The sequence below is a fragment of the Bos indicus x Bos taurus genome, chromosome 3, assembly GCF_003369695.1.
Source record: "Bos indicus x Bos taurus breed Angus x Brahman F1 hybrid chromosome 3, Bos_hybrid_MaternalHap_v2.0, whole genome shotgun sequence".
Classification (NCBI taxonomy): domain Eukaryota; kingdom Metazoa; phylum Chordata; class Mammalia; order Artiodactyla; family Bovidae; genus Bos; species Bos indicus x Bos taurus.
The window spans coordinates 70,309,431-70,326,052 of NC_040078.1; the positions used below are offsets into that span (position 1 = coordinate 70,309,431).

The 16,622-nt window shown below is 38.9% G+C and overlaps 1 protein-coding gene across 3 annotated transcripts in view; it reads left to right on the forward strand.

Annotated features, from left to right (window-relative positions):
• ERICH3 (glutamate rich 3) overlaps positions 1–16,177 on the forward strand; it is a 120,021-nt gene extending 103,844 nt beyond the window's left edge. For all 3 annotated transcript variants that reach the window (XM_027536872.1, XM_027536873.1, XM_027536874.1), the window contains 3 exons: positions 6,791–6,913; positions 10,888–13,262; positions 13,866–16,177. In XM_027536872.1, the coding sequence (XP_027392673.1) occupies positions 6,791–6,913; positions 10,888–13,244 (2,480 nt within the window). In that variant the 3' untranslated portion in view covers positions 13,245–13,262; positions 13,866–16,177. The remainder of the gene's footprint in view (positions 1–6,790; positions 6,914–10,887; positions 13,263–13,865) is intronic.
• The last annotated feature ends 445 nt before the right edge of the window (positions 16,178–16,622 follow it).

The following is a 16,622-nucleotide window of genomic DNA, read 5'->3' on the forward strand; positions in this document are numbered from 1 at the left end:
ATCACTTTCAACATTTGGTCAGGCTTTTTATTTCTAAAGTTAGAGTTTACAAATCTATGTTGTCATAAATTCTATAAAATGTTGTATTTTGCTTTTTATTCCTAACTTTATACCATAAACATTTTTATGTTATTATGTAATCTTCATGAATATGTTTAATGTCTGTGTATTATTCTATCCTGTGTTTTTTTCATAGTTTTACCATTTCCATAAGTTTTTCCCTATTTTCACTACTGTTAATCATACCCTAATATCTTATTACCTAAGATAATTTAAAATTAACAATTATTTTCTTAGGCTAGTTTCCAAGAAGTTTAATTTCTGGATCAAAGGTAATAGACATTTTAAAGTTTTTGAAAAAAAAATTTTTCTTATAAAAGATTGGTTGAAAAGTTTTCGTAACACAGAATAGATGAGAATAAGATGAAAGCTAGGGTTTTCCTTGCCTGGCCTTTTTTCTATTTCCTGAGCAAAAACTGTGGATAAGTATTTTTTTGTGTGCATGATTTCAGAAAAGTTTCTCTCTATATAAACATATCTAAATGCATCATATTATATATTATATATACAGATGTCATTTTTATATGCAGATAGAAACACATTTGTTTTACAAGTTGTTGTTTTTCACTTAACACTATATCTTGAATATCTTTTCATATCTGCATATATAACTGTACTTTTATTCTTATTTACTGTACATTTTATGCCATTGTATTGCCTTAGTATCTTATAACTTTGCAACTTTTCTTAAATATTGCTTTCTGTGTAAGAATTGGTAGATTTGTTTTATGGCCTATTTTCCACAAAGGAATAAAATTTCTGGGTTAGAGAGACCTAAAGGCAGAGAGATTAAAGGACAGTGGAAAATGAGACATTTATAAGCAAAATAGCACAAGGACCTTGTAAAATACTCAGGATAATGTAAAAGAATTATGGCATCAAACCCCCTAAGGATTAGTAGATTAATGACAGTTGAGTACTGATGTTTTTAAAATAAACTCCAGGAAATGATGCAATAAATTTGTAAATATTTAAAATAATAGGTAATGACAGCTATTCTCAAAGTCTTTATATGAGTAAACATTCCTAAGAAAATTTCAGATAAAATAAACCAGGTCTTGAATGCATCATGTGTTATATTGATACCAAGCAGAGAGGTTATGGTGGTTCCTTCTCCTTAATTAAATCTTCAGTTAGGTGGCTGAGGGAGAAAGGGATGGAACCAAAGTTATGTGCTTGAAATGAAGGTCATTTAGGTGACTCTGCTGCAAAACATAGCTTATATAAATTAAACCAGAAGCTAGTGAAGACTGAAATGTGTATATTTTAATATTTTACTTAGCTCCCTGATTAGAACCTTAGGTTGAAATGAAATGGGGGCTGAGATAATGTGTAAAAGATTCTATCTCATTTTGCATAGCACTGAATTAATCATTTTCCACTAGACTTCAAATAAAAATTGTGATTATGTTAAGAACGTCTCTGTGCCAAAAAGTCACACACAATTAATGATGTTTTGTTGTGTCTAACTTAATATAACTTAATCTGAATTGTTTTCACTTATAGCAATGGATAAATTTGTAAAGTACTGCATTTAATGCCTTCATACCTTTCATGTTGATAACATAAAGTGATAGCTTCCTTCTAAGTATTTTATAATATGTCACACTTAATTAGGTTTTGTCCAGTCCACCAAAAAATCAGGTGAATTTATAGAAAAGATAAGTCATATGCAGTGAAGTGGGTAAAGTAAAAGATTATAGTTGCTAGCTACAATGAGATGGTGTCCTTGGGAGTTAATTCAGTATTATAGAGCATAGTGTTATTTAAATGTGTTTAGTTTTCTCTGTTATTTTTAGTTTAAACTGTCTTAATGCATTTTGACACATTGTATTCTCATGGTGGAATAATTTATGTGCCTTAATTTGTGAAGTTAATATAATTTATACATTATGAATATAAATAAAATATTAATAAAGTTTTATATAATGTAAAATGTATATAGAAGTAGGCATTTTATACTTTCATATTTGAATCAGAAGAAGTCATAGTGCTTGGCCAAGTAATATAAACCTAAATAGTAGGATTTAAATAAAATGCAATTTTTATCATCATGGACGTGAGTCTGAGTGAACTCCGGGAGTTGGTGATGGACAGGGAGGCCTGGCGTGCTGTGATTCATGGGGTCGCAAAGAGTCAGACACGACTGAGCGACTGATCTGATCTGATCTGATCTGAGGCAGGATAGAATGGTCTTGATGAAAGAACAAGAAAATCATGCATTAAGAGTTGCAGTTCTAAATACAATTTCTTTTTTGTTGTTTTTTGTTTGTTTTTATATTTTATTTTTATTCTGAGTGAATTGTGAAAGCATATAGCTATTTGTTTTCATAGATTCCTTCTGAAATATTTGTTAGGTATCTGTTTATGCCACACTGTTCTCAGTGTGACCGTAACAAAGTGCTTGCCTATATTGAAGTTTATATTCTGGGAAGAGATATGCCCAACAAGTGAAAAACAAACATGTAATGGAGCATATGGGCTAAGTGCTAGCAGAAAAGAAAATCAAGGTAAGGAGATAGAGTGATGGTTTGAGGAAGGGGTAGTATTTTTTAGGGCTGGCCTCTCTCAGTGAGGGGACATTTGAGCAGAGAGGGAAATGAGGTGCAGGGGTCAGTCACTCTGTCATTTGAAGAAGAAGCACAAGAAGCAGAGAGCCCAGCAAATGCAGAGTCTAAATTGGGAGCATAGTTTTTGAGTGAAGAATTTGGAAGGAGGTCATTGTGACAGGAGCAGAATGGACAAGCTGAGAGTGGGAGACGATGAGGCCAGAGGGAAAAAAACTTTTATGCCATTAGGAGGATTTTATTCTGTGATAGGAAGTCACTGGAAAAATCAGAGCATACAAATGACATGAGTGGAAAGTTTTGAAAAGATTATTCTCACCACTGTGTAGAGGATAGACCTTAGCTTTCTGAATCTGTTATCTTTGAACAGGTGTGGTCTTGAGTTGTAATTAATCCTGGGTTTTTGTAAGCCATGTTTCAATGCCAAAGGTAACATATGAACATCTTCACTGTGTAGGTAGATGATGTTAGTCATGAATTTTGTCACAGGGAGTTGCCGGGAAGATAATTGATTGGCGACACAAAAAATGATCAAAGAACAGTCATAGTTTTCAAAGTGACTGGGAACTTGGAATAAACCTGGATATATATTTACTCTGTTTTTATGGCCTTCTTAGGCTCTTAAAATTCAGATAAACAATTCTTGGCAAAACTTTCTTCTGATACAGAACTGCTGGTTTGTTTAGCTTCAAAAGAAGCAGAGGAAAGGGAATGAATTTAGAAAGCTTGCCTACTAATGTTGAAAACCATATCCTTGCCACCACTTTTCAATGACTAAATTATCAAATTTAGAAGGAATTGGTGGAAACTGAGAAGCTGTCAGCAATAGTACAGGGACATAAGACCCCTTATCATTAGAGGTGAAATTATTAATTGACCTCCTTTTTTGAAGAACATAGAGAAACATATATCAAAAGCATCTAAAAGTTATCATGCTCTTTGACCCAATCATTCCAATTCCAGGAATTTATACTGAGGCAATAGTCAGAAATAATAAAATAATTATGATCTGTATTTGAAGCAGCTTTATAATCACAAAAAATGGAAACAATTCAACATTTAACACCAGGCAATTGGTACCACATTTTAGTAAAACTTTATTAGAATATTCTGTGCAGTTATTGAAGAATAGTTCTTATTAAATGATACATGGAAACGGTCACAATATTTTGCTAAATGAATAAAATGGGATACAAAATGTTATCTATAGATGTAGTAAAGTGAAAAAAAATACTTAGAAACCTGCCAAAATGTTGACTACTAGTTGTTTCTGAATGGTGAAACTAGGATATTGTTGTATTTAGTTGTATTGTCTCTGTATTTTTTTATCGTTATTATTTCCAGCTTCAAGTAGTGAATATGTACTCTTTTCATACTTGGGGAAAATAACATATATTATTTTTAAAATGTTTAAAATTTGTTTTCATAATAGAAAGCTAATACTGTAATGTAATAATATTTTGGTATTTTAAAAATATCTCAAAATATCCTATAACATTTGAGTGGAAAAGATGTTTTCCTATGAAATTCTCTGTATGAGCCTCTTCCATTTTGCTGCAGATGCTATGGGAACTGACAGTTCTCTTTGCTTTTAATGGTCATCTTTATAGCAAGGTGAAGGAGCAGAGCCTTGAGGGATGAAGGGCTAAATAGATAGAGGAAACAGGGCGATGTGTCACACTGCTGACATGGGAGTCTCAGCATGCATGGTCCTCCCTTACAGTAGGTGGGAAATGGTCAAGGTTAGATGCTGGCTGAGGTCTTGCTTTTTAAGTTTCAGTTTCAGAAGAACATCTGAGAAAAAAGTGACCAAGTGAGGCCTTTTCTGATCTCACACCTAATAAATCCTTGATGCTCAGGCCAGTGTCCCATTTTTGCTAAACCTGAATCAGGCAGCACCTAACTGTACAGGCTCTCATCAACTTCCAAAGCCTAACCCTCCTGGGGGAAGCTAGCTGACGTGGGCAAGTGGTGATTACAGTCCTGAGAGAGAAGGACTACAAGCTTCAGGAAATTCTGAGTGAGTCTGTAATTTATAGATTATGCTAGTACTGTTTGGCTTCTTAGAATAGTCTTTTGGTTCAATAGCTGCTAATTGTTTATTTTAGTTATTATTGTAAATCATATAAAATATTTTATTAAGGTAATATTGACACACGACATTATATTAACTTCAGATACACAACATAACGATTCTGTAACTATAGTAAACCATATTTCTTTATAGCTTGTGGACTACTTGGGGAAAAGCCTAGATGTCCTGTTGGCTCTGATGAAACAGAGCTTCAGTAATTGATACCAAATCAGATTCCCCCCCACCCTCCTGTCCTGCCAACCTGTTGCTTAGTGGATCAAGCAGATTTATACACAAAGACCTAAAACACTGTTTATCTAGACTCTCTAGTTAAACAGTGCCAGCATTAGTGTAGTGGGAAAGATGATATCTAACTTATATATACTATGTTATAAAGTTACTAAAATAAAGATTGACTTGGTTTAAAAAAAACAATGATAACCTAATTGTCATGAGTTGATGTCATCTCTAAACTATATTGTTATAAAAAAAAAAAAACAACCTTTTTGTATTTGGTGGATTGGATGAGTGAGGAAAACTGATGCTCAAAGACTTCTTACAGAAGTCTTCCATATTTTTTCTCTTAATGTAGTTAAGTCATTCCATTTTTTCCCTGAAAGCCATGTGAATCAGATATCTCACTATTTGTTTCCAAACACAGAGGGATGAGTAAGTAACTAACTGCCTCTTAGCAACTCACCTTATATTGAGCAAGGGATCACATTCTAGTTCTGCTTTTTTTGAAGTACAATCTTTGGATCAACTGCATCAGCCTCTCTGAGAGGACAGAAAGCAAGGAAGTAAGAGAAAAGGGAGGCAAGGAAAGAAAGGGAGAGAAAGATAGAGAGGGAGGATATTTTGGAGAAACTATGTTTTTATATAAAAGGGATAATCTAGGTCTAGTATTCTTTTGTGAGCTTTTGTTAACCAGGAAGTGGTGTAATGATAGCTGTCAGAGATTTAGAGACACAGGTCATCAGATGATAAGCAAGGGATGTAGACAGGGTTGTGCCAGAAACTAAAGACAAACTTAACGGATATTACAGGTTGCCTAGAATTATATGAAAATGGGAGATAATACTTGCAATAAACATACTCATCATTTCATCTATTATTATGTATTAGGTGCTTGTGCTTAGTCACTCAGTCATGTCCGACTCTTTGCAACCCCACAGACTGTAACCCGCCAGGCTCTTCTGTCCATGGGGATTCTCCAGGCAAGAATACTGGAGTGGGTTGCCATGCTCTTCTCCAGGGGATCTTCCCAACCCAGGGATCAAACCCAGGTCTCCCTCATTGTAGGCAGATTCTTTACCAACTAAGCCTCCAAGGAAGCCCCATTAGGTGCTTAGGCACTTGTTAATAAGTTAAATATAAACATGTTCTACAGGTATTATTTCATTTAATGCTCCCAATATAATCACTAAGATATCTCTTTTTGACAGATGAGTATACTGAAGTTGAGGCTGAGCCTTAGGCCAAAGAACTTACTCAAGGTGACACAGTTAGTGTGGAACTTGAACTCTTTAGGTCTTTGCATTCCTAAAGCTCAGTGCTAGTAATCAGTGCAGGTAAACAGAAATGTCTACAGCAGCTTTTACTGTCAAATTTATAGGAATTATGCAATATCTTTTCTGCTCTGTCCACATGGAGTGTTGGAGTCACATCACTGAAATATCTACTAACGGACGAAATGCTTATAGTATAGTCAGTCCTGGTAGTTTTAGAGATCTAAAAGAATAGTGATGATTGGGATTATAAAAGCCATAACACGTTTCTAAAAAGGAAAAGGCAACTAAATTCCTTTACAGTCATTTCATTGCATGTGCCTTTGGCAAATCTGTCACTGCTTCTGGCTGTTGCCTTTTTTTTTTTTTTAATGTAAGTATCTCTTTGCATGGATTTCTTCATGATTTCCTATTTGTTTTCATTTTGAAATCATAGCTTGAGCATTGTTTAATCCTGACATTTTAAAAACAGGATCTTAATGTGAATGCTTTTAATTAACCCCACTTGCTGCTGTTTCATTTACAATGTTTCCTTGACCTGTTTTTAATACCTTTTGGTATTTTATGTGGTCTCCAATCAGTTGAACAGGTAGTAGCTGAAGCTGTGGACTCTAGCCTCCACTGCCACTATGACTCCAAGGCTGGTGTTAGCAGCACAGAAGGAGAGGAACTCTCAAGGAAGCTGGAGACTGACACAGGTGCAGGTAAGGGTGCATCATTACCTAGGAAAGATCTTCAGAAAGCCTCTGCAAAAGGCAGTGCCATTTCCATCTTTCATCTTCTTATCCTTCTTTCCATCTTTATTTTCTTTTTGACCAGTGAATGTGATGGCAGGAGGTGGTTGAGCGGCATTAAGGGGAGCTTTGGAGCTGACATCAGATATGAAAGTTATCATTCTTTTTTTGAAAACATTGGTGCCTAGAGTTTGTTTTTTTAAAAAGGATTTCAGATAATAAAAAAGGACTGCAAATAACAGAAAATATTGGTAGGGATTTTCAGACCAATATTATTTCTTAGCATGTCTCCCAGTTAGGTGGATGTGCCTAACTGACCCATTGGAGACTTGAAGAGCCCAGACACATTTCATGGTGATTTATTTGAACTCCTTATTTTTTAAAATTAGGCAAGAATTCATTGCCATCAGCAAATGACCTGGCTTTTGATGATGAGTATTCCAGCTGCAGGAGTGCCTATTAGAGTGACTCAACAGACCATGACACATATATATCTAGTCACACAGCCTGTGTCCTTGAAATCAGGTTTCCCTGTATTTAGTAAATAATTTTTTTAAAATAGCCCGATTTAAATACATGTATGTGTGTGTGGAAGTAGGGGGAGGGAGAGGGGGCTTCATTGTGTTCATCATGTGGTCACATTACCCCCCACATCCAATTTTTAATGATGGGCATCAAGCCCTCTAAGGTATTTGAGATTTTACTCTATTTTCAAGCAGACAAATTAGCCAGTTTCACAGATGCATTAGAAGATACAAGATTCCTGGCTCAGAGAAAAAGGACTTTGTTACTCAAGGCAAATAGTAGCAGCCAGATGATTTGCACTTAGGCTGGCTCCCTGAGCTCAAGTTCCCCCAGGGAACGTGGAGAGGGCCAGGTGACACCTGAACTTGAGTGGACTGAGTTGCAGAAGGACTCTGGGCTTCAAGAACCCAAGTCTTTCATAGTGGACATTCAACCAGAGGAGTTCTAACATACCTCCTCAACAATGCAGGCAGAGTAGTTGTTGTCTATTAAATCTGATTCAAGCAAGAAAATATCACATATTGTATGCAGTGAGAGGGGAATGTGGAAGGAAGATTTGTTAGGGCTCTCTGTGTGCCAGGCACTGTGCCAAGCATTTTATGGTTTGTTCTTACAAAGATTCTGTGACTTAAGGATTGCTATTATCGCTTTATGGATAAGAGAATGAAGGCTTAGAGATATGTTTCCCAAGTTCACACAATTATGTGGCAGAGCTGGTATTCTCACTGAGATCTGTCTGACTCCCAAGTACATACTCAGTCACTAAATCAAATTGCCCCTGTTTTTGAATATTGCTTGGTTTCTTATATTCATTTTTTTTTCAAAAGCCCATGAGGTTACTAGCAAAAACACATCATGTTTTTGTATTGATATTTCTTAGAAGGGCTTCAATTACGCTTTCTCCCTTGCTTCAGGAATGTCATGTCTGACTGCCCTATGAGTGTGTGTGTGTGTGTGTGTGTGTGTAATAACTCAGCTAGATGCCACTAGCACTTTTTCTCTGAGAATTTAGGCACAATATATTATTACATAGTGGCTAGGCAATTTTATTACCCTGCTGTATTCCTGAATGTGCTTTAATTAATCCATAAATTTAGAGGTCAACTTAGCAAAACAGAGGACTTTCCTTAAATGTTTTTATAACTGACTATTGAAGTATACTTTCATGCAGGAATTTGAATAGTAATAGATATACTATTAAAGAGACTTGGTATGTTGTTTCTCATGGCTTTCATTTAATTTTGTTTTAAATCTAGTAATCTGTAAGGAAATAAAACAAACCATATTCTTTCAGGTGAACTGGCTCCATGGAAGCCCATTTGGCTCTACATTTAATATAATAAATAGCTGCTGTGGTATGCTGAGGACCTCCTATAAAAGTTAACAGCACCCTACTTATAGACCTGAGGTTTCTGTTGTGCTGTGTGCTTAGTTGCGTCTGACTCTTTGCGACCCCAAGGACTGCAGCCCCCCGGGCTCCTCTGTCCATGGGGATTCTCCACGCAAGAATACTGAGTGGGTTGCCATGCCCTCCTCCAGGGGATCTCCCCAACCCAGGTCTCCTGCATTGCAAGTGGGCTTGTTTACTGACTGAGCCACCAGGGAAGCCCCCCAAAACTGGAGTGGGTTTAGCTTATCCCTTCTCCTGGAGAAGTTTCTGTTACTCCTTTGAATGAATATATCAAAAGTTACCTTCCAAATACATTTTTAAAGGGAAATTTAATATCAGCTGTTATTGTCTAACTTCATAATGGCTTGTTTTAATAGCTGGTAAGAGGCCAAGAGGAGGAACAAAGGACAGCCATGTGTGGTGTTAGGAGAGGAACTGCAGTTATAGGACAGTCCCAGATGGAGTAACAGAGTAAGGATGAAGTGAGTAAGATCAGGGCTTTCAGTTTCTGGGAGATTGTTGGTGATGGGGTAGGGGTGAGATGGTTAGCCAAAAGGGCAAGCAAGAGAAAACCATGAGGAAGACACACTTGCCTACATTATACATTTATACCATTTGGAAGTCGGCATCCTGGCATTATAACTTATTTTGTAGAATCTATTCCAGTGTTCTCTACAAACAAAGAAGATTAGATTGATAGAAAGCATTGAGAGGACTATTTGAGAAGCTCTAATCTCCCTAAGTATTATTCTGCAGTTGAAAATTTTAAATGATTTGGCCTTTGGTCTGGAATGCTTTTATTTATTTTGCGTGGATCACTGTAACAGAAATGCACATATTTGCTAAAGGATAAGAAATCTATCTGGAGCCTTTTAAGAAACACACTGAACTTATATTTATTGAAGTATGATAGCTAACACACCCAGATTTGCAGGAAAGTATGGATGAGAAACTTATGAAATGCTTCAAGTAGGTTATTTATGTTGAAAATTGTCCCAGACTACAAAGTCCTGTCTTGCTCTGTGATCCTCTTTTGCCAAAGGCAAATCAAATTCTGAAGGTAGAGGGGAGGTATTTTGACCTACAACACAAATTTGTATCTATAGTAAAAAGTCTTACCTTGAGCTACGAAGTTATTTGATGACTAAATTTAGATATAGTAGCTTTAATGGGCAGAGAAGGCAATGGTACCCCACTCAAGTACTCTTGCCTGGAAAATCTCATGGACGGTGGAGCCTGGATGGCTGCAGTCCATGGGGTCGCTGAGGGTCGGATACGACTGAGGGACTTCACTTTGACTTTTTACTTTCATGCATTGGAGAAGGAAATGGCAACCCACTCCAGTGTTCTTGCCTGGAGAATCCCAGGGATGGGGGAGTCTGGTGGGCTGCCGTCTATGGGGTCGCACAGAGTCGGACACGACTGAAGTGACTTAGCAGCAGCAGCAGCTTTAATGGGAGCAATGTATGGGATAATGATCAGTTCATATTGTATTATGATTCTGTTGCTAAATGCTCACATGAGTACAAGAAACCTAGGCTGAGAACAAGCATATTATGGTCCTGTAGGGAACAATGATTGCTAAAATGAAATCCTCACTATTTTCCTTGTTGCATAATTTTTTCTGCAAGTCCTAATATTTCATTTGAAAGTGGGATATATGTATGTGTGTATGGGGTGTGTGTGTGTGTATAAGAAAGAGAGGGAGGGAGAGAGATTTTATTATTCTAAGGCATGGATTTTTTTGTTTGTTTGTTTTCAACAGTTCTGATGTTCAATTTCCTTTAATATCAATGTGTGTCCATTAAATTTGATAGCTCTTTTTTTTTTCTTTTTTCATCACGAAAAGCCATTATTAAATCATGGTACATGTTACAGCTGATGGAATCCTAGAGTTGAGGAAATGAAATATAATATCAGTAGCCCCTTGATATTATACATAAATATCTCTTATATATAGAAAATTATATGTAATGTCTACTCCTGCACTTTGATTAAAGTAACCTTGATTTCTAACCTTATTTTATAGCACTGGATAGGAATCTGGTGGTGGAGGAAAGGACTGTACTCAGCTCAAACAAGAAATCCAAGCAAGTTGCATCAGAAGAGCATACCCTGGAGACGAAAGAAGCCGTGGAGGAAGGTGAAAGTCCTCAACACAGGAATGCTGACACAGAAGGAAAAGGGGATACAGCACGGCAGGGAAAAGCCGGGGTTAATGAGGTTCCCTCGGGGCAGGGGAAGCCAAAAGTAGAACAGCTGGCATTAGTAGGACAGTTTACGGAGCAAAGAGAGCTCTCTCAGGGCAGAGCAGTTGAGGCAGAGGCAGAAGCAGAAGGGGATAGAAGGCAGGATAAAGAAGGGTTAGGTGCCAGAGAAGGAGAAGCAGCAAAAGACTCTGGAGGTCTGAATGAAGGTGAGGCTGCTGAGGCACCGGCCCTGATGCAAACAGTGCTGGAGACGGAGCAGGCAGCTTCTGAAGGTGGGCAGGCTTCAGAGAGGGCAGTGCTGGCAAGCCAGGCAGCAGCTCTGAACTCAGGGTGTGCTCAGGAGACAGCGGCTCTAAGAGAGGCAGTGAGGCCAGAGAAGGGAAAGTCTGAGAGCGCGGCTGTGAGTGCAGTTGGGTCTGCAAAGCTGGGCATGGAGGACAGTGAAGAGGAAGCATGTACAGACCTAGAGGACAGGGGGCCCATGGAAGACGCTACATCTGACAGAGAGGAGGGTTTAGAAGAGGCAATGCTGGGGCGAGACGAGCCGACCAAAGAGAGAGAGGCAGTCACAGGAATGGAGACACCTTTGAGCTCCTCCACTTCTGAGAAGGTTGAGGCTACTCAGATGGGGAGTTCAGTGGACAGCCTGGAAGGACTTCGTAAGGACCAGGTGGAAAAGGAGGGGATGGTGATGGAGTCAGAGTCTAATACAGATGATGATAGGAAAGAAATGTTACCTGAGGAATTAGACTCAGAAACGAGAGACAAGAGGAAAGCTGAGAGTTCAAAAACACCTCTGGGGGAAACTGAATCTGAGAGAGAAGAGGTGACAAGGGCAAAGGTGCTTCAGGATGAAGACACTTCAGAAGAGGAACAAAATCATAAAGGGAAAGCAGGGGAACCTGTGCAGGAAGAAAGACCAGAGGAAGAGACACAAGCCTCCCCAAATGAAACGGAGTGTGATGCCGAGGGTGAAGCAGCCGTGGTGGCATCTGAGGTGACTGAAGACGCAGGGCAACAAGGAGAGGACTCACTGAGAGACCAGGAGGTAGACATGTTTGAAGCGGCCCCTGGATTTGAAAATTCCCTAGAAAACACAACGGTCTGGGGGAAAGGGGAAGGAGGGGAAAGACTGAGAGATGCCGGAACCACAGAGCACAGAGGCTCAACAGAGCTGCTCTTTAGTGAGAATGTGGCCCACGAAGAGCAGGAAGAGGAGTCTACCCCTGCAGGAGAGAGGGTGTCAGGAGCCCCCGAAACCAAGTCCACAGGGAAAGCACAGACTCCCAGGGGTGCAGGTAAGGCCCAGGGGTCTGCAACCAAAGATCAACACGTGGTCACCAACCAGGAGGGGAGGAATAAAGACGGGCCTTTACAGGGGCCAGAGGGAGTAGCCGTCACAGCCTTGACCCAAGATGTTCCTGAGGGAGATTCCATGATGGCAGGAAAACTCAGTGAAGTGATGGATGAGATTGCAGAGGAGGAGGTGGATAAAGAGTGCACGCTGGGGACAGGAGTGCCGAAGAACGGGGCCCCTAAGGGGGACGGGAGCGTGCATGGCGTGGTTATGACTGTGGAAGATCCCCATCAAGGAGGAGGAGCCTCAGAAGAAGTTGCAGAGAGGGAGGACGATTCTGCTGAGGGGAAAATAGAAGCAAATAAAGTCTCCTCCTTTTCAGATGTTGCTGGGGAGGAAGCTTGGCACACAGTGGATGAGATGCCAGGAGAAAGAGCAGCTGCAGAGAAGGTGGCTGTAGAGGGGATAGTGCTGAGCGGGGAGGATGTACCAGTGGCAGAGGAGATGACTGCGATTTCGGCATTGGAGGCTGAGGTTGAGGCTCCAGAGGAACCTTTTAACCTGGAAGGGAAGGTTCCAAAGCCAGGGCCAGCTGGGGAGGCAGAGAAGGCTGAAACAACCCTAGGGGCTGAGTCTGAGTTGGTGGGGGAGGAGGCAGGGAAGGGGAGTCCTGATGGGGAGCAGGAGTCAGGGGAAGCTGAAGAATTTAGACTAGAATTATCCCAAGAGAGCGGGTCAGAGGCCAGGAGAGAGAGTCCACAGGATGCAGAAACACTTTTTGAAAAGCTCAACTGCAGGGAAATCCAAGAGAAGCAAGAGCTTTCTGTGCAAAGAGGAAGTGAGGACCTGGATGTTTCCTTGAGTCCGGGGAAAGCCTAAGAGACTTCATGGCTGATGGTGAGTTTAAGCTCAACCTGTTTGTAGGATTACACAGATATCCCACCTGGGGTCTCTTCTCCTGTGGGCTGTCTCATCCCTTTATCAGTGCCTGCACACACAGGCTTCAGTTCCAGGGGCTGCTGAGCCCATCAGGATAGGGGCTGGGTGAGATGGACAGGCAAACCAGAGGCATACAGGGACGCATTTCTACCCCCTGTACAACTCTAAATCCCAGCCTCTGCCTTTGCAAATACAGCTCTCAAGCAGTGAGATCCTCCTCCTCTCCCTTACAGGGCTGGGAAGATGGATACAGAGGAGAGCGTGTGCCATGGGGACAAAAGGAAAAAGGCTTACTTTGCCTTTATATGGGCTCTCTGTCTTCATTTCTGAAGTTCTGTGAAGTTTAATAAATATATATAGCATAAATTAGTAAAATATATTAAAATATTTGAAGCCTGTTAAAAAAATATATCTGTAAAATACTGATGATGTAACTAAAGACCAAAATTATTTCTAGCATTTCCTTGTGTTTCTACTATTTGCATGATGTGTACTTAATGCCTGGTTTCTACTATTCTGAGTGATTATATTCATAGTTCTACCCTTTTTATTGTCTTTCAGGATATTTTCAAGACGTCTTCCAGAAGACTTGGAGTGGAGGAGAAGGATTCACCTGAATATCTCACCAGGACTTTTTTTTTTTAATCCCTGTGCTTGTCTGAGCGATTCCCAATCTGCCAGCTGGTCTGTAGCACCTCATGCACCTTGAGAAGAGGTGCTCAGCTCCTTCCTAGAGTGCTGGTTTCTGATGGAGGACTGGAAGGCTCTTACCTAATTCTACACAGTTAACATGTCTATATTCAAATCAAACTTATCATTTTCAAAAGCTTGACTCTTACCAAAGATTACCCGAAAGGCCCAGTCCTGATATCTGGGGTTTCTTTAAATTCCTATTTATTTAAAATCACATATTAGTCCCAGCTTCATACATGAGCATTTGATTTAAAATCTTTGGCTTTGTCTGTGAAAATGAGCTCTAAATGTTCTTCCAGGTACCTTCAGTGCTAAAGATTGTTCCAGACCTGTAAGTCCTTCCAGAAAAGGGTTCCATGGCATGTTTATTTACTTATAAATAGTCTATTATGCCATAGTAGAATAGTATATTTCTATTTATGCCAGATCAGTAATTTAATGTCTAAATCTTATTTCAAAATGCCCTTTCTTTTTGCATGTTTCTATAGTCTTGCTTTCTGAGGTGAACAGGTAAATGCTTGCAGCATTTTATCCTTGAGGGACTTATTTATAGGGCCACTCAAATTAAATTAATGTAGTAAATAATTTAGCCGAGTAAAATGAGTAACAATCATTATAGCAGGTAAACATTGCACATCAGCCTGTATGCCAACATGCTAGACTCTAGACTGGTTGGTATCATTCAGTGGAAAAGAAACTTGGATTAAATTAGCATGCTGCTCACCTTCCCAGGTTCTGTTATTTCAAACCTGTGAAACTAACCCTGCAGTGCACTGCAAATCAACGGTCATGACTGCTTTCTAAATTACCCCTGCCCCCCGTATCACTAGAAATAGTTGTGTAGCTGTGTCTCTTGGGGATTTCAATTTCCCTGTGACATCTCTGTTCATACACCGGTGTCCCGAAGGGTGCATATGTTTGGCTATCTTTTCATTACGTAAGGAGGTGAAAGAAGATGTCCTAAAGCAGTGATTCTCCAGTTACACTACACATTAGACTTTCATGGGGCACTTTCATGAATGAATCAATCCTTGATCCTACCCCAAGGATTCAGATCTAATTAGTTTTAGATAGGTGTAGGCATTAGTTTTTTGTTTTGTTGTTTTAATTTTTCAGTTGATTTTACTATGTAGAAAAAGTTGAGAATTGCTTCCCTAATCATTATACAGTCCACACTGGTTGCCCTATGTCCCTAAAAATCAGGCATATTATCTTTATTTTTTTTTATCTTTAGAGGTGTGTTTCATTTTAATAAAGGAGTCATTCAGTGATCAAAGGTATTAATATAATGGACCAGTGGTTTGCAAAATGCGGCCTTGATCAGGATATCAGCATTACCCAGAACTGTTCCAAATACAAATTCCTGCCTTTGTCTCATACCTATTAAATTGGAAACTCTGTGGGTGGGGCAGAGCAATTGGTGTTTTAACAAGCCCTCTGGGTAATTCTGATGTACACTATAGTCTGAAAACTGCTGTCACGGACTATTGATTGTATTGAAGATTAGTCTCAGTTGGAAAATGGATTGCAGAGGTATTGTGAACTTTGTCTCTTTCTGTCTCTTCTACCCTCTGTGTCTCTTCTCTCTTTTCACTTGAGGAAATGATGGTCACTATAAAAGTGATGACCTCAACTTTAAACTCATTTTTATTATGACTGTAATGATATATATGTGAAATCCTTCAGCCCCACCCCCTTTTAAGGATGAACATCACTCATGGCACATCATAGATCTCCACTGTCTTACATTATAAAATAGGTTTCCTCTCCATTATATCCAATTTCATTTATTGCTAAGCTGCGTTTGTGTGGAGTTCTACAGTATTTTTTCTCTGATCTCAACCTCATTGCTACAGAGCACTTTGAATACATAGCACCTTATGGGAGAGATTATGAACTTGTTAATTCCATTGAAGAATTCATTTTGTACAATGTGCTAAATGGAAATTGCATTGGATTATTTTATATTTAACACATTCCATCAAAACACTTTCTGTAAAATTATCCTACAATCTGCATGTGGGTTTAACTGTGAAATTCAGTGTTGTGATAGTTCAATGAAGTGAATTCTTTCTCTGAAAATACTATGTTGATAAAATTATTTATGTGTTCAACTGAACTGATTTTTTCCCTAGTTTCATTATTAAAAGCATAAATAAACAGTTTCATTATTAAAAGCATAAATAAACCATATGTATATATATGACATAAATGATCCTTTATAAGTAAGACTAGACTTCTAAAATCTTCTTTGTCATTTCCTTAAAATTTAAACTCCACAAAGTAGAGCAGAGAGAATTATTTTCATTGGTCTGTATTTTTGAGTATATGTATTTACATTCACTCTACATTCACGTATGTCTTTCACATATATGTAATAATGTCAGAGAGGAAAATTGTTATCACTATTTCATAGATAAGCAAAAAGAAGTTCAATTAAGTGGCTTGTCTAAAATCATAATCAGTCTCAAGTCTTCTCAGTCCAAACTCTGACTTTTTAAAAAATCACATACACTTCCTTCTAGGAAGAAGAATATTGCTGCTGCTGCTGCTAAGTCGCTTCAGTCATGTCTGACTCTGTGTGACCCCAAAGACAGCAGCCCACGAGGTTCCCCCATCCCTGGG